Source organism: Carya illinoinensis, chromosome 5 (genome assembly GCF_018687715.1).
Source record: "Carya illinoinensis cultivar Pawnee chromosome 5, C.illinoinensisPawnee_v1, whole genome shotgun sequence".
Classification (NCBI taxonomy): Eukaryota; Viridiplantae; Streptophyta; class Magnoliopsida; order Fagales; family Juglandaceae; genus Carya; species Carya illinoinensis.
In genome coordinates, this window is record NC_056756.1 from 35,881,981 (window position 1) to 35,898,538 (window position 16,558).

Below are 16,558 nucleotides of genomic sequence, written 5' to 3' on the forward strand. Positions count from 1 at the left end.
AAACCATTTGTATAAAACAAGTTAAACGGATTCATGAAGCTGGTCATGTTCAAATTAACCCAATTATAAGAGTTTATTATCAAATTGGTCATATCGGCCTTCATGTCGCATCACCTATTATTTATATGGATCATGTTAATATTTAAGAGTCTAACCCATTTAATTAAATGACTTATGTTGTGATCATCTATATAATATCATTCTCATGACTTGGCATACTACAAATAAGACTGAAGAGAACTAGCAACCCTATCTATAATGGCTTGAAACGGTCGCTTCAATATATATATATATATATATAAATCCGGGGTGCGAGGTATTTAAAACCAACCAAAAGTTTCTAATACCTGCATGGGAAATTTAAAAAGAAAATAATTAAAAACCTATAGGAAGATTCTTGTTTCACGTAAACATCGTATGCATGGCCCCCAACCCATTATTTACTTTGAAAACAAGCCCTAACAAGTCTCCAACGTTTAATTTGCCCAACGTACCACCCACGTACTCCCAAATCATGCCCGCCTATATATATTGAACATTTCCTTGCCATCTGCATAGCATTCAGATTTCCAACTACATAAAAAAAATCCCTCGCTCAACAAAACCTGCTTAGGTCTTCATGATGATGAACAAGCATATTGCCCTACCTTTCTCAATTGCATCTCTTGTAATTCTATATCTTAGGCTAGTGCATGGTGCGATGATTACATCATGCAGCCAAACCCCATACCCAAAAGTGTGCAATCACTTCATCAACAAATACGATCTCCCATCAACGTCCCTAGACGAAACCGGGCTCGAATTTCATGACTTAGTGCATAAGGTGACATTGAGCCAAGCTATTGAAGCCCATCGGCTTATCTCGGTCATGGATTTGAATTCATTCCTTAAGCCGGGAAGGTTGGCTTGGAATGATTGTCTGGAGCTCTACGAGAATACGGTTTTCCAGCTTAACCGTTCCATGAGCACCAACAATCCAACCGATGCATTAACCTGGATAAGTGCATCACTCGCAAATCACCACACATGCAAAAATGGTTTCGTCGATCTCAACATGTCTTCTAATTTAGAATCATTTCCAAATATATTGCTAAGCAACTTCTCAAAACTTCTTAGCAATACGCTCGCAGTACGTAAGGCCGCGGCTTTATCATCAACGATGTTAAATGGCAAAAAGAATATAATTGGTGGCCGACGCTTGCTTTCCGGTGGATTATTCCCAACATGGGTTTCTACTGCTGAAAGAAAGCTTCTCCAATCATCAGGTTCTGCAACAAAAGCTGATATTGTGGTGGCCAAAGATGGGTCTGGAGATTACACCACCATTTCCGAAGCCGTGGATGCATCCGCTAGTGGTTCGGGGAGATCTATCATATACGTGAAAGCTGGAACTTACGAAGAAAGTGTTGAGATCAAGAACTCGAATATAATGATTATTGGGGATGGGATTGGAGCCACGATTGTTACCGGTAATAGGAACGCTGTAGGTGGCACGACAACTTTTAGATCAGCGACTTTTGGTAAGTCAAGTTTTTCGATTATGTCATTAATATTGACGTTAATTGAAGTTTCAATGAATGGATATGCAAATTTTCATAATAGTTTTAACTGGAAAATAGTTGCACTTTCAATCATGCATGGTAGACTTTCACAAAAGTTCTTAAAACTTCTTAGAACCTTGCCATGACTAAGTCAATATATATATATATAGTTACACAAACAATTATATTTCTGGGTCGACGTAGTTTGCGCTCGTATGCGTATATGCCACGTGTAAAACTACATCTGCATACACACATATGTATACAACTGTCTTTTCTTTTTTTTTTATCATGTATTGCTTTTTGTATCTAGGTTTCAATCAACAAGACAACCTGCAGCTACACCAAAACGGATTAAAAACGGATTATAAAAGCCAACCCAAAACGGATTAAAAACGAATTTCAACACTCATAGTTAATATTTACCTGGAAGTAAAATTTCAATAAATTTCACCAACAACTGACTGAGAAAAAAAAAAAAAAGAACTGCTGTTGTTAATTTTCCAGATATACATATACATACATATTAATAGTTCTCATTTAAAATCGTTCTCTTCTCAGCAATTACCGGGGACCGCTTCATCGCCCGAGACATAACTTTTGAAAACACGGCAGGACCGCAAAACCACCAAGCCGTTGCACTCCGGTCAGGTGGGGACTTCTCTGTTTTCTACCGATGCAGCTTCAAGGGCTACCAAGACACCTTGTACGTGTACTCGCAGCGCCAGTTCTACCGAGACTGCGACATTTACGGCACCCAAGACTTCATATTCGGGGACGCCGTGGTTGTCCTCCAAAACTGCAACATCTACGTGAGAAAACCCTTAAGCGGTCAAAAAAACACCATCACTGCGCAAGCTAGAACAGACCCTAATGAGAATACCGGCATCATCATCCATAATTCTCGTGTCACGGCTGCAGGAGATTTGAGACCTGTACAAGGCTCGGTTGAGACTTATCTGGGGAGGCCATGGAAAGAATACTCCAGAACTGTATTCATGCAGAGTAATTTAGACAGTTTGATAAACCCTGCAGGTTGGTTTCCATGGAGTGGAAACTTTGCTTTGAGTACCCTTTATTATGGTGAATATAAGAACACTGGGGGTGGTGCTGGCACATCAGGGAGGGTCAACTGGCCTGGATATCGCGTTATAACGAACCCGACAGAGGCTGCACGCTTTACTGTCGGCAACTTTCTGGCTGGACAATCGTGGATTCCGGGGACTGGCGTCCCATTTACGGGTGGTCTTTGATATACAAGTTCGTGTATAAATATCTATATATTATTTATTTATTTTCTAGAAAGAGAAATGGTAGTGCTTCCTCCACTAGTCTATAACAGATTGGCGTATCTTATCTAATGGAGGGAGTATAAGCTAAGAGCTTTCGTTTTCTTGGAAACGATATTGGCCGTGGGCGTCGTAAATGTGTGTACTTTTCATTTTGACCTGAAAAGGGTTGAAGTTGTCATGTAGTTTATGCTGGGTACTACTTTATGGATACTTGTTCTAAGATGCTAGCTTGGGTCAATTTGTACGTTGGGCCATCAGTACGTCTGAAACCATGGAAATTGTGTAATATATTGTATGGTTTGAAAAGTTTCCTAGATTATATATAAATAAAAATAAATTGATTAGAAATTGTTCTCTTTTCTTCACGATTATTCATGAAAAAAATAACGTATTAATTAATATATAGATATATATATATATATACACGCATGGCTTATTTAATTTATATATATATATATAACTATATATATAGTTCCATGAAATCTATTCATCATTTTTTTATTATTGCATTATGTGGTATTAAATTATAAGTTTACAAGTGATTTTTTTGATACATGGGTACGTACGTACCAAATTAATTAAGGAGAGCTTTGGCCATATGATCATGTTTAATTGTCTTCATTAATTATAACGTACTCGTGGCAGCTGAGATTAATTAATGGGTTATTAACAATTGACGTTTTGATCACGATGACATGAAACTGATAAACCTCTTACTAATCAATTAGCTTAATCCAACTTTTAAAAAAAAAAAAAGCTAGTGCTCAACAGTAAGCATGACAAACCAGCTAGCTAGCTAGCAGCTCATTGTCAAGCCAAAAGATTCTCGTCAAAGGTAATATTTTATCTACTTATTTATTTTTCGACTTATTTTAAACTTAATCACTAGCTAGCTACTTCATTAATCTTATAATTGCATAAATGCCATCACTATTTATGAATAGGTAATATTATAGTCAGTCAAATGCAGAGACACCACGCGATCCTTTTAAAAAGGAATCTTTCCAACTTGATTTTCTTTTTTTTTTTTTTGATAGAGAATCCTTCCAACTTGATAGGCATGCTGATGAGGCATTCCAAAAAGTATTGCGTACTTAATGGTTTTTAAGGTCCCATGGACTTATATATAGTACAAGCTCCTATGCCTAAGCCAAAAAGAAAAAAAAACGTCATGATATTGTTATATAGCATAAAATATATACCATCAATAAATTCTTTTATGTGTTACATGTAGTTACAATCTTACTTATAATATCTATTCTGTTGGTTTTTCTTTTAAATTCAAGATTCGAATTTCAAATTTTATAATTTTTAATGTATTAATATCTTACACCAGTATAAATTATTACATAAATAAAAATTATAAGTACGAATATCATTTTTTATGCAAAATACCTTCATAAATAATTGGTGGGTTTGAGTACCATGGCCGTATGAGAAGTACATCTAACTTCTTACACAAGCTCAAGCGTTTTTGTCTACCAAACACGTACCTTGGTAGTACACGATTAGACTTGCACTAAAATTAAATAAAACAAGACAGCTGGCAAAGCAAATGATGTACGTACACAGGCTTTTTCTCAAAAATTAGAGGCTACGTTTTGGAATCTGATCTTTATACAGTGGATTATCTCCTCCTAATCCTTGTTAGTGACGTGGACTTCATAATCTAACCACGTAATTAAGTCCTTGTATGGTTTGTTTCTACATTTGATATCTTTATTCTAGATGATATCATATGTTCACCGGTGATTGTAAAGTCCAAAAAATTACCTTAACAGGATGGATTCTCTTTTAGCAATGCTATTTGAAAATTTTTACACGATATATTATCTACTTAATATAATTTAATTTATAAGATTTAAATTTTTAAAATTTATCTCTAAATCAAATTATATCACGTTAATATTATAAAGACTTTCAAATCAAATTATTCTTTTTAAAATAGGCAAACAAGTTTAAATTTTAAAATAATATAATATAAGAATTGAAGCTAAATAGAAAAAATGGCTCATAAATTTTGAATTTCATATATATATATATATATATACACATATTCAAGGGAAAAAAGAAGATTAAGGTGTAGTTTAAATAATGGGTTGAGATAAAAGTAGATGGTTGAATAAAATATTATTAGAATATTATTTTTTTAATATTATTATTGTTTTATGATTTGAAAAAGTTAAATTTTTTATTATATTTTGTGTGAGAATTTGAAAAAATTGTAATGATGAGATGAGATAAGATGAAACACTTCTAATATCCAAACGGGACATAGTATACTTAGGTAGTGAAGTGATTTCAAATGATGAGTGAATAGTAGTAAAAAATAATTATAAAATATTGAATAGTAATGAATAGTAATAAAAAGTAGTAAAAAGTAAATGAAAAATAATGACAAAATTATAAATAATAATAGAGTGACCTCAAATCACTCCATTGCCCAAACAACACCTAAAAAATCTAAGTAGGGGACTTCTTTTCAGAAAGATAGTCAATGCCATCATGGGTAGGCCATAGCGACTTAAAATTGGGGAAATTGTGATAAGGTAGTTTGTGTCGGGTTCCAATTTGGAGATGGAATTATATATACGGAGAAAGATGATATTGGCTTCATTCATCAATAATTTTTCAACCCAAAGAGACAGAAAATGACGGTCTATTAACTTAACATTTGTTCCAAAATAATTGTGTTTTAGTATGACTTATAGACTTTGAAAATTTCGCATGGTTAAAAATTATCTCCTATCGGTTATATATTCCTATAATAATTAATAATGTATTGAAATTAGGGTTATAAATGAACCAGCATATATCATTACTCGCTTGATGCTCGTTCGAGTAAATTTAAACCGAGCTCGAATGGTGTGAAAAAAATAAAAAAATCGATTGTGAAAGTAGAGACTTGCTCAATTAGTAAATGACAAATACTCGATTAAACTCAACTCAATTTGGTTAAGGCTCGTTAAGGTCCGATTCAGCTCGTTAGCTCAACTCAATTAGAGTTTATCCATAAATAATTGAATATATATAAATATATATTTATAATTTATTCTCATTGTTAATGTCGTATTTCGTACACCTTTGGGTCAAACTCCAGTTACTTGGGTCTTACTCCAGTTACTGGCGTATTTGGTCTTGGACCTGTACACTTAGAAAAAATATAGAGAGTCGAAGGCTTTGGTGGAAGCTAGGCGTCATAGAGGAATGCCGGGCTTATGTCTCCCCTCCTTTCTTACATTTTGGAGACTTTCCGTATGATTATGGCTATGGGCCAACCTCATCTTTAAGACCGAGGACCCTTTATGGCCCGAGGGGCCTCCCAGTCGGGTTGGGCTCTCCATGTTTGGGCTTATCTTCTAGGCTTTTTACCTGAGGGGAAAAGTCCCCTTACAGTTACCCTGTCAATTCCTTCCAGACTAGTCCCTAGCATGTGGCCCTCTTCCCACGTGTTTGGGCTTGTCTTTTGGGCCATGGGAATGGGCAATTGACGATGAGGTTTACTCCTCACATGTGGCCCTCTTCCCTAGCATGTTCTCCTATGGGTTGAGGTTATCCTTTTCTCGCCCTATTCATGACGTACCGGATCGTCTCGGATTAGCCCCCTCTCAACTTCACCCAAATGTTTGGAGGATTTTGATGTGCTGCTACATTCTATGGCAGCGTGCCTTGTTGAAATCTGACCCGGAGTACAATGACCTTATCAGCCGTGAATTCCTTCTGACCACAACCTCATAAAGCGTGAGGGGAACCTTTGCAGTTTCAGGGCAATGCACACCCTCGTCACATTGGAAATGCACTATCGCAAGGTAAAACATTGGACCAACAAATTCTTCTTACTATCGAGCCGAGGATGGGAATTTCCCATTGGGCAAGTAACTCGCAGTGAGTTCCCTATCCAGGCTATATGGAGGGTTGTCCCTGATGACAAGGGAGAATGACCAACGACTTCTCCCAAGGAGCTGCGTTGTATTGCCCTCATTAAGGAATGGGTGAAGAATCATCCGAATGCTGTCCTCTCAAAAGCCCTTCTCGAGGAGGAGAAAATAAGGGCGTATCTATCTCCCCTCAGCCACACTGTTTTTGGCAACCGCACTATCCCTATTTAGTCACAAGCCACCTCGGCCAAGTAGCGTTCCCCCATCTTTCCTCCTATAGGCAAGGGAACAAAACCCTACAGCTACCTAGTGTCCCCTCATCTATTTCCTCTAGGGTAGTGATCAAAGGTGATCGAGGTACGCTGACCACCACCCGTGATGCCTACTCCGATGCCAACTCCCTCAGTTCACCCTTCGAATCCTCCCTCGAGGTGGGAGGGAGAAAGCCCCGCCATTCATGAACTGCCGGCAACTCCTTTGTCTGTTGTCACTTTAGTCTTTTGTCCATCTGAAGATCACGCAGAAGGGCCTAACCCAGACACGAAGAAGGCGCCTTCACTTGAGCCCCCTTGTGCCCAAACCTTAGAAAAGGGTCTTACTCCTATCCCTGCTGCCATTGAGCCTACAGTGGCTTCTACTGAGAAGTTCATCAAGAGAACTCTTGGTTGTGGTCTCTGACCACGCAGCCAAGGTGTCAATTGCTCCAGTCTCCCCATCACCTATCACCAACTCGCCATCTGCCGAAATGGAGGTGGTTGTGGAGAGGAAAGCTAAGGAAGGAGGTCTGCACACTTCCAACGAGAGGAAAGAGCACTCAAATCCTAGGGAGGAGCATCCTTCCGCCACTAAGGTCCTTTCTCATTCCTAAGTTTCCCTAGGCCTTGCAAAGGGGGTCACAGGCACAACCAAGGAGGTGGAGGCTATTGTGTGGCCACCGCTCAAAGGATTGCAAGTGGAGACTGTTATTGCCTCCACTCAATCTACGGCCAGGGGAGCTCGGGCTGAATCTTTGGAACGAGTGACTAAATCTCTGATGAGCTTCTTCTCTAAGATCTGTTTCCCTCTTTTTCCTTTTCCCATTCGAACCCTCTTGGTGTTTTGCTTTCATTAGTGATAAGGAGCAACTCAATTGGCCACCTTTATATTGAGCAACCAGAAGGTAGTCGAATGGTAGAACTAGGCCCTCTACTCTTTGGCGTGGCAAGCCCTTCGATGCACGAGCAGAGAGATGGAGGCCAAAAAGCACCTGGAGGTTGAGCTGGTGGTGGCCTGGCTTTCCTATACATAGAGCCAAGAGCAGGTTGAATACCTTCGCTAGCGAGGAAAGACCTTGAAGACTGAGTTGGCCTCAATGAAGGATCGGGCCAACTTGGCTCATTGTGACATCTTAACTGCTTTGAAGGCGACAAGCTTTGCCTAGGAGCCGGTCGATAAACTGATTGCCAAGGTGACAACCCTTGAAGAGTTATTGAGTTGACTTCAAGGAGAGAATTCCAAGTTGAGGGGCTGCCAAGACTCTGAGGCTCAGTTGCTCAAACTGCTAAAGGAAGACCATCGGTCCCTCTCAGATGCTCTAAAGAGGTGGGGGGACTCATTATCGGATGCTCAGGCTACCATTGATCAAGAGAGAATGAGAGCTGAACAGACATCGATAGAGTTGGAGAAGACCTAACAAAAGGTAGCCGCCCAAGGTATGCGAAATGACTTATCATAAGTCCAAGAGGTTGTTCAACACTTAGAGGGATAGTTGCGGTCGACCACATTTTTCTGCAGCCAAGTTTGGTCATACGAGTACATTGAAGGTCTCAAAAGGAGGTAGGACCATGTTTGGAGGACCCTCAGGTGGATTTGAGGGCGCTTGAGGCACACTTAAAGGCCTTCAACGTCTGCGATCATCCTCCAGACCCTGATGCCCTTGAGCACAGCTGCAACCTGGGCCGAGATATGATCCCCGTCCCCTTTTCCTCTAACTTTGATACTCCCAAGTCTGATCCCGAGGTGCTTGAGGCAAATCCTAACGCTCCTATGCCCATCCCAACGAGCCTGAGGCAGACCCTAATGCTCAAGGGCTAGATCCTGACGCCCTTCTACCTTAGTTTTTATTTGTGCATCTCGCATTGTAATGTTCTTTGTGAAGATGTAATTTTCTCCCTTTTTTCTTTTTGTAAAGACTTCAATCGTAAATAAACATGCATTTTTCTTCATTGTCCCGTTGTGCATATTAACTTACTTTTTTTTTCCTTTACCTTCTCACTGGTTCGCCTGATGGATCTGATGTGCCCCTGATCTCATTGTCAGCCAAGTCCATGAAGATTAGGATTGAGGCAAGTCCATGAAGACACGATACTTGGCTCCTTGATCTTCTCACCAGCCCTTTTTGAATTTGTCTCCTTCGCTTTCCTTGGTATATATGTACTTTGTATATACATTTTGCATGCTTTGAGGGAGCGTACCGGGTGAAGGATGACCTCATCTGCCCTCTTTATGTAGTCGAGTAATCTCGATTTGGTGGAACTCTTAGGGAGTTAAGCTATGCCGTGGAGAGATTGGGCTCCCACACTGTGAGGAGAAAGGCTGGGATGCCTTGGGCTAATCCCTCCTCTTTGATCTCCCCAGGGGGCGAGTTGTCACGTAGGTGGAAAATTTTAAGACATTGTTAGAGTTACGCGAGATGTGGACTCGATCGCATAAAGTGCATGTGAAGGTGGTCACTTGCCTGCCTATTTGGGCACCTAGGAGGCTCGGCTGTCCCTGACCCTTCCCGCTTGTCGAATTGTTATAAAAATGGTGACAAGCTGGGTAACCAAAAGACTAGACCCGCTTCTTTAATGTGACAGAGGTCAAGTAGTTCATAAGACTAGCCTTGCCTCATTATCCCTTGAGCTTGGCAGGGGGAAGGGGAGGGTGCAAGCATCACATTACGACTGAACTCACCCTAAGTCTTTAGAGGAGGTCGAGCAGTGCGCTCAAGCTCGACTTGCCTTGTTGACCCTTGCGCTTGGCAAGAAGGGTCAAGCAGCATGTTAAGGTTGGACTCGCTCTAAGTCTTCAGAGGAGGTTGAGTGGCGCATTTAGACTGGACTCGCCTCATTGACCCTTGCGCTTGGCAAGGCGGGCCAAGCAGCACGTCAAGGCTAAAATCGTCATAAGTCTTTAAATGAGGTCGAGTAGCACATTTAGGTTGGACTTGCCCCATTGACCCTTGCGTTTGGGAAGGGGGGCCAAGTAGCACATTAAAGCTGGACTCGCTCTAAGCAACATCAGGCAATTGAGAAACTAAACATGCACTTTGCCATAAGGTAGGCCGAGTCACCTTACGGTTGGACCAACCTATTGGCCTTCAACAGGAAGGTAAGGAGGCGACATTTTTTTCATGCTGCAAAAGTCAAACCAGTCAGTGTAAACAATCTCTCAAATTCGCAAACCTAATTTATCTTACTGAAGTGTGGCGAAGGTCTGACGTGCTACTTATTTGGCATTCTGTTGCAGGAGATGGAGTTCTAGAGCAATGTCGGGTAGTCAAAGGACTAAACCCACACTCCTCTAGCGAGGGGTAGAGATGCCTCAGGCTGAGCCTCATATTTGGTCCCTCCGGGAAGGTGATTCATTGGTTGGCTAAGAAGTCGATTTGCAGCCATGAGGGGAGTAATGCTCCACTGCACTGCTACGATAGGAGTTGTGCTTGACCACACTACTATGGGGGGAGTCGTACTCAACCGCCATGGTAGGTTTCAGAAGCCAAACTCACTAGCATAAGTAAGATTTAATTAGCGGGTTTGAGAAAAGAAAACCAAGGGAAAGTTAGCCATTGCTTTCAACTTTTCCTTGACTAAGATTGTTCGTTGTTATATTCCACTTGAGTTACCACGTGTTGCCTTACCGCTTGCTTTTTTTGCTGCCTACAAGATTCTTCTTTTCCCACATAGTAAGCGCTACATGACTCTCACCTACCTTGCTCCTCTTGTACATGTTGGTCAATAATTGTGGTGGGCACGTCGCCCTCAACGTCCTATCCATCATTTTGATGGTCTCTAGCTTTACAAAAGTGGCGCACATTACATGGCTCCCTGTGGCGTGTTCCAACAATTCTTAGAGTGAGATTATATGCCAAAATCCAAATCCATTGCTTTACGTTCACAATCGACTTCAATTTCTCCACTATCTTTGCTAACTCAAAGTTGGTACAAGTCCTTGATCGAAAGTACAACTTCTTGAAACTCATATATACTTCAGCATATCAAGCCTTGCCATGCGTAGTGAAATACTTTTTTCAACCAAGACATCCAGTGTTTTGTGGGCCAACTGTCGACTGCAGAGAGAGTGTCCTTTTTGGCTCAGGATGTCGAGATCCTGGCCACCATGAGACTGGCAAGTGATGCTCTGTACGGGTATTATAGAACAGGGGATTGTCGTGGTTTATGTTTGGCACCATGCAGAAAGTTGTGGCAGTCTCACTGTAGTTCAATCTTATAGTAGTTAGTTACAACGGTTGGTCCCTAACCGCAGCTAAGGCAAGCAGTGTCGAGGATGCACTGTGTTACTTGTGTAACCATGAAGAACAAGGGCTATGCATGGGAAAGGTTGCACGTGGATGTGTCCCTGTGCATGGCATGCACAGGTGCTGGATCACAAATCTCCTTGTACATGCATGGTGTGCCTAGTGTGTTAGCGTGACCGTTTTCTCACCAGGAGAAGTCCCTCGCCAAGAGTCATTGCCCACTATGATCACTTCCTACCATGTGAGCTGCTCGAGGTGGTCTCCTTGGGTGAGGACACTTCTATGGGGGGAAAAACTTCCATGGGACTGTAGCTTCTATGGCATGGCAAGTATCACCTTTGTGGCATGGAAAGATGATGCATGGGGTGAGGCTAGCTAGTGGTTGTTTGCCATGAGGCTTGTGAGATGCTTGTTGTTTGTCATGTGTTTTGCATGCTTATTGCCTGCCACAAGGGTGGCGGGATGCTACCAGAGGTGTTTGTAAGGTACACGTTGTCGGCCATGAGGGCGGTGAGCTATAGAGAACACCAACAAACTTTGGTGTGGTAGCTAGTGGCTCCACAAGCTCACTGGTGGTTGTGAGATTCCGTTGGCTTGCACTAGCGAGGGTGGCAAGAAGCTTAGCGGCAGAGCCTTTGTAATCAAATCCTAGCTTTTGGACTTTGGCAGGTCACAAATCCTAGCTTCTGGACTTTAGCAGCATACATTCTCCATTCGCACCACATACGGTGTTGAGGGACTTTGCTCATAGGGGCTTTTGTGTCCATGGGGGTCATGGTGGTGGTTGTCGATAGCAAGCTTCTTGGTGATGAGCATGGGTGATGGCGATGGCTTCCTTGGTGGTAAGTAAAGCTTCTATGGGCAATGGCAGCAACATCCTCAGTGGCAAGCAAAGCTTTTAGGGGCAAGGAACACCTCACCGATAATAAAAAGATGGCAGTTCATTTTCTACTTTATGCAACCTTACTTAGCTCAATGTTTGACTGGAAAAGGTCTTCCAGCTTACTTTTGAACTCCTAACGGCTAGAAATTGGCAAGAAATCTTTTGTCGACTCCCCTGGCTATTTGGCTGGGTCACCAGCCTAGACTTGCGTTAGGAAAAGGAGGTGTCGACCCTCATGCCCACCATCATGAGCTAATGGGTGCATGGTGATGTGCACCCATGACACCGACTATGCATGGCATGCACATTAAGTGCCTTACGTGCATGTGAGTGTCTTATGTGCACATTGTGCACAATGGATGCAAGTGTTACATGCATAGTGCACTTAAGTACACAATGCACAATGACATGCATCTGAGCATGGTTCTCTCACCTTTTCCTTCTCCTTTTGCAAAAATAGTCTTAACTGAATAAAACTGATAGGTGAAAAGTTGAGAAAACTTATCTGAGAGGAGGCTTATCTGGTTCTTCAAAGATGATCCATAAGCTGGAAAATCATCCTTCTCCCATGTCCAATGTCGAGGATAAGTCAACCCACAGACAGTGCCAAATTTTAATGCATAAAATCACATCACAAGTAAGAATTGGAGAAAAAGTCATCCTCAACCCACAGAGACGATTTGGGCTACAATGATGTGGTCGAAAGCCCATGATAATGGTTTGGGTGTTGGTATGGTGCTCGTATGTACATCCATAGTAGTAAATAATAAATGAAATGCAAATAAGAGAGAGATACACAAATTTTTATAGTTCAACATAGAGCCCATGTCCACGAGGTGCTTGGAGGGAAAATCCACTATAATGGGCGTCTCTGGCAATCCCTCGTGGTTGCTCAGATCTCACAGTACAATGGGGATCCCTTTTAGCCCAGAGAAGATCATATCTCTGGAGTTTCTCGTAGTGAGGTTGAAGAAGCCCTCCCAGTAATCCAGCCAGAGTTGCCCAAAAGCTTCTCTTTGATTCCCTCATATTCAAATTCACTCTAATCCATGTTTTAACTCCTAGAGTGGATTATGAAAATTATGAACTGGTGGTTGATTTAATAGACTCTAAAATGAAAACATGGAAAGAATATTCTTTACAACTTTTATTTTCTCCTCAGGAAGTGGATTTGATCAAGTCCATTTCAATTAGCCTTGGGGGCAGGGAAGACAAATTGGTGTGGATCCATTCTAATAATGAGATTTTCTCTGTTAAGAGTGCCTATCACCACTACAAAGATCTTGAGGCCAACACTAAAGGTGAATCATCGAATGGAATGAGGAACCAGGGAGTTTGGAAAGCTATTTGGAAAATGAAGGTTCCTAATGCAATGAAAATATTCACTTGGAGGGCTTGCATTGAAGCACTTCCCACTCTCTCAAATTTAGTGAAGAGGAAGGTGGTAGAGGATGGTGTATGTCCTATTTGTGGCTTGGAATCAGAATCTTCATGACATGTTCTATGGGATTGTGAACCTGCTAGAGATGTTTGGAGCTAGAGTCGCAAAAAAGTTTAAAAAATGGTGTGCCATAGTGAATTTTTTCTAGAAATTTGAAACCACATGGTTAAAACATTGGAGCAAGATGAGCTTCAGGAGGATGCTATGATCACTAGTCTAATATGGACAAGAAGAAATGAACTCACACATGGGAAAGGATTCAAGCACCCAATTGTGCTTCTCAAGAATGCAAGAGATGAGCTATTGTTGTTTAAAAACTCTATTAATCTGCCCTAAACAGAGTCAACTGGGTTGGTTCAATCACCACTCAAATGGCAAAAACCAATAGAGGGAGTTTATAAGTTAGACTGGGAGGCTGCTACTAAAAGTACAGATGGCAAAATTAGCATTGGTGTGATGGCTAGGGGCTTTAAAGGTTAGGTTCTCGGCACCCTTAGAGCTCCTAGAAAAATGACTAAAAAATATTTCATTGCAGAAGCTTACGGACTATTGGTAGCTGTTATTTTCTGTAGAGAAATAGGTCTCACACAGATCATTCTTGAAGGGAATGTGCTACAGGTTGTTAATATGTTGAACGATGATACTACATATTGGAGCTTAAAGGGCTTATGGATCAAGGATGCAAGGAAAGTCCTACAGGCTTTTACTAATTGGTCAACGATTTACACCAATAGAGATGCAACTATGGCTGATCATTATCTTGCCAGAGATGTTTTTAATCTTGATGAAGACGTGTATATTTTGGAAGATTTTTCTCTATGTATTCAGTCCATTGTTATTAGTGAGATGCTATAAGTCTTCAGTATGCAATAAAGATCAGTTTCTTTTCAAAAATATATATATATATATATATATAGAAATCAACAACCGATAGTCATCACCCATAAGTTTAGCAAACTATTTTAATTTGCCTCTAGCCTTTCCCTCATCTAATTCTAGAAAAAAAGGTTTAAAGGTTTTCAATATAATGACCTAGAGGCAAACTTATTCCTAGCGTTGACTGATATTTTAAACTGTCACACTATTTGGACCTCGTTAGATTAATAACAGGAAATGCTGTACCATGTCATAATCAATTAGAAGAGAACATGTCATATTTATACACAATCAACTTATAAAAAGTATTAAAAAAAATAATCAACATAAATATTAAAAAACATAAATTTAAAATTGATCACAAAGAAAAGGGCAGCAGGGTGGCAACCAAGAAAACTGAGGATGACGCAATGAATGCTGAAAAAATACATGATGTTCTATTTCTTACAATGCATAGTTTGGTTGATGATTGGATGTTGGATTCAAGGACTTCGTTGCATACTATTTCACATCGAGAGATCATGCAGAACTATATTGCTGCTAATTTCGTAAGATGCACACAGCTACTAAAGAATCACTTGATGCAGTGAGAGTGGGAGATGTGTGCACTATACTCCCAAACAGGAACGTGTAGACTTTGCAACAAGTCATACATGTTCCAGAGCTAGAAGAAGAAGAAAAAAAAAAAAAAACATGATATCTATGAGGCAACTTGACAATAACGAACATTCAGTAGTAGTTTCAGGAGAAGCGTGGAAGGTCACAAAGGGCACGTTGGTCTTGGTGTGTGGTAAGGGATATGATACTTTGAATTTAACATCAAGGTTCAATGATATGCAGGAAAATATAGATTTGCGACAAAGCAGGCTTGGTCACGCGAATCAAATGGGGAGGCAAAATGGAGTCAATTTTCCTGTTCCTCATGTATCTATAAGCTTGGGGAAATCTCCAGAGACCACAGTGTGAAGAAAAGGTGTGAGAGACGAGGATAGAGCATTTGTTGATCCAGAATCGTCTTCACCTTCAATTGTTGCTAGCAGGATTGCTAAGACGACTAGACCTCCATAGTGGCATTCACCTACCTTGAATTATATCCTACTAGCTGAAGGTGGTGAACCATGAAATAACAATGAAATCTTACGAGAAAGGAGATTGATCAAATGGACCTTAGCTGAGAAGAAGTTGATTGGACTTCCAGGAAGGAAGCATAAATTACACAAAAGATCGGCACGTTGACTAAAGACATAACAGGATGGCAGCAAAAGGTGGGATCGGTCGCCCAAATCAAAGAAGGGGACATCAGTAACAGGTTCTCTTATGTGTACAAGGGTCAGTGCAAGACCATATATCCCCAGTGCAGTGGGAGTTGTGAGTCACCCAGTAGATGGCTAACTGAGGGCAATGTACATGACAGACTAAATTTGTCCTTGACTTCAATTCATCTTCTAGCTTGAAGATGGGAGTTATGAGCTGCTTAGATGATAGGGCTTGTACTGGAGAAAGTGGCTGGCATGTAAGTGAACTAGTCTCCAAATGGGAAATTGTTGGGTTATGGTGCCTGGTTTTATAAGCTCAGAAGCGCTAAGCAAATTGTTCACACAACTTAGCGCTTGAGCAAAGCTTAGACAAATTATTCGTTCGAGGCATGCACGAGAGTGTGTTCAAGCGAAACTCAATACAAGAGTTCGCTCGAGGTGCACTCAATGGTTGGCTTGAGTGAACATCAGGCAAAGAGTTCACTTGAGGCTTGCTCAATAGCGAGCAAATGTTGGACAGAGGGTTCGCTCAAGACGCGCTCGACACTCTGCTCAACCATGAGTATATATATGTTATGTTATTTGTTGAATGAGCAATATATTGAGAACAAAGAGAGAACAAACGACATTGTTTGAGCATCTTTTAGAGACAAAGGCCCTAGAGAGAGAGTGAGAGAGAGTTGAGATTGTGAATAGATGGAAACTCTTGTAACTCACTGTGTTGTAGATCTCCTCTGAATAAAACCTCATGTAGCTTTGTGAATGTAGGCACTTTGCCAAACCAAGTAAATATTGTGTCATGTGATTGTTTGTAATTGTTTCTACATTTATTATTTCACTGTCTGTCTCATTATCATTGTTTGTGGGTGTGCCGTGGTGTTATTGTTTCTCAA

General features: G+C 40.8%; 1 protein-coding gene across 1 annotated transcript; it reads left to right on the top strand.

Moving 5' to 3' along the window:
• The first annotated feature begins 534 nt into the window (after nucleotides 1-534).
• Nucleotides 535-3,194, top strand: LOC122308879 (pectinesterase-like). The gene is made up of 2 exons (XM_043122155.1): nucleotides 535-1,520; nucleotides 2,103-3,194. The coding sequence occupies exons 1-2, from the start codon at nucleotides 620-622 to the stop codon at nucleotides 2,792-2,794; spliced, it is 1,593 nt and encodes a 530-aa protein (XP_042978089.1). The 5' UTR covers nucleotides 535-619; the 3' UTR covers nucleotides 2,795-3,194.
• The last annotated feature ends 13,364 nt before the right edge of the window (nucleotides 3,195-16,558 follow it).

Coding starts and splice junctions, on each gene's coding strand:
- LOC122308879 (XM_043122155.1), top strand. CDS start 620: ATGATGATGAACAAGCATATTGCCCTACCTTTCTCAATTGCATCTCTT. Junction 1,521..2,102: donor TTTTAGATCAGCGACTTTTG/GTAAGTCAAGTT, acceptor TTCTCTTCTCAG/CAATTACCGGGGACCGCTTC.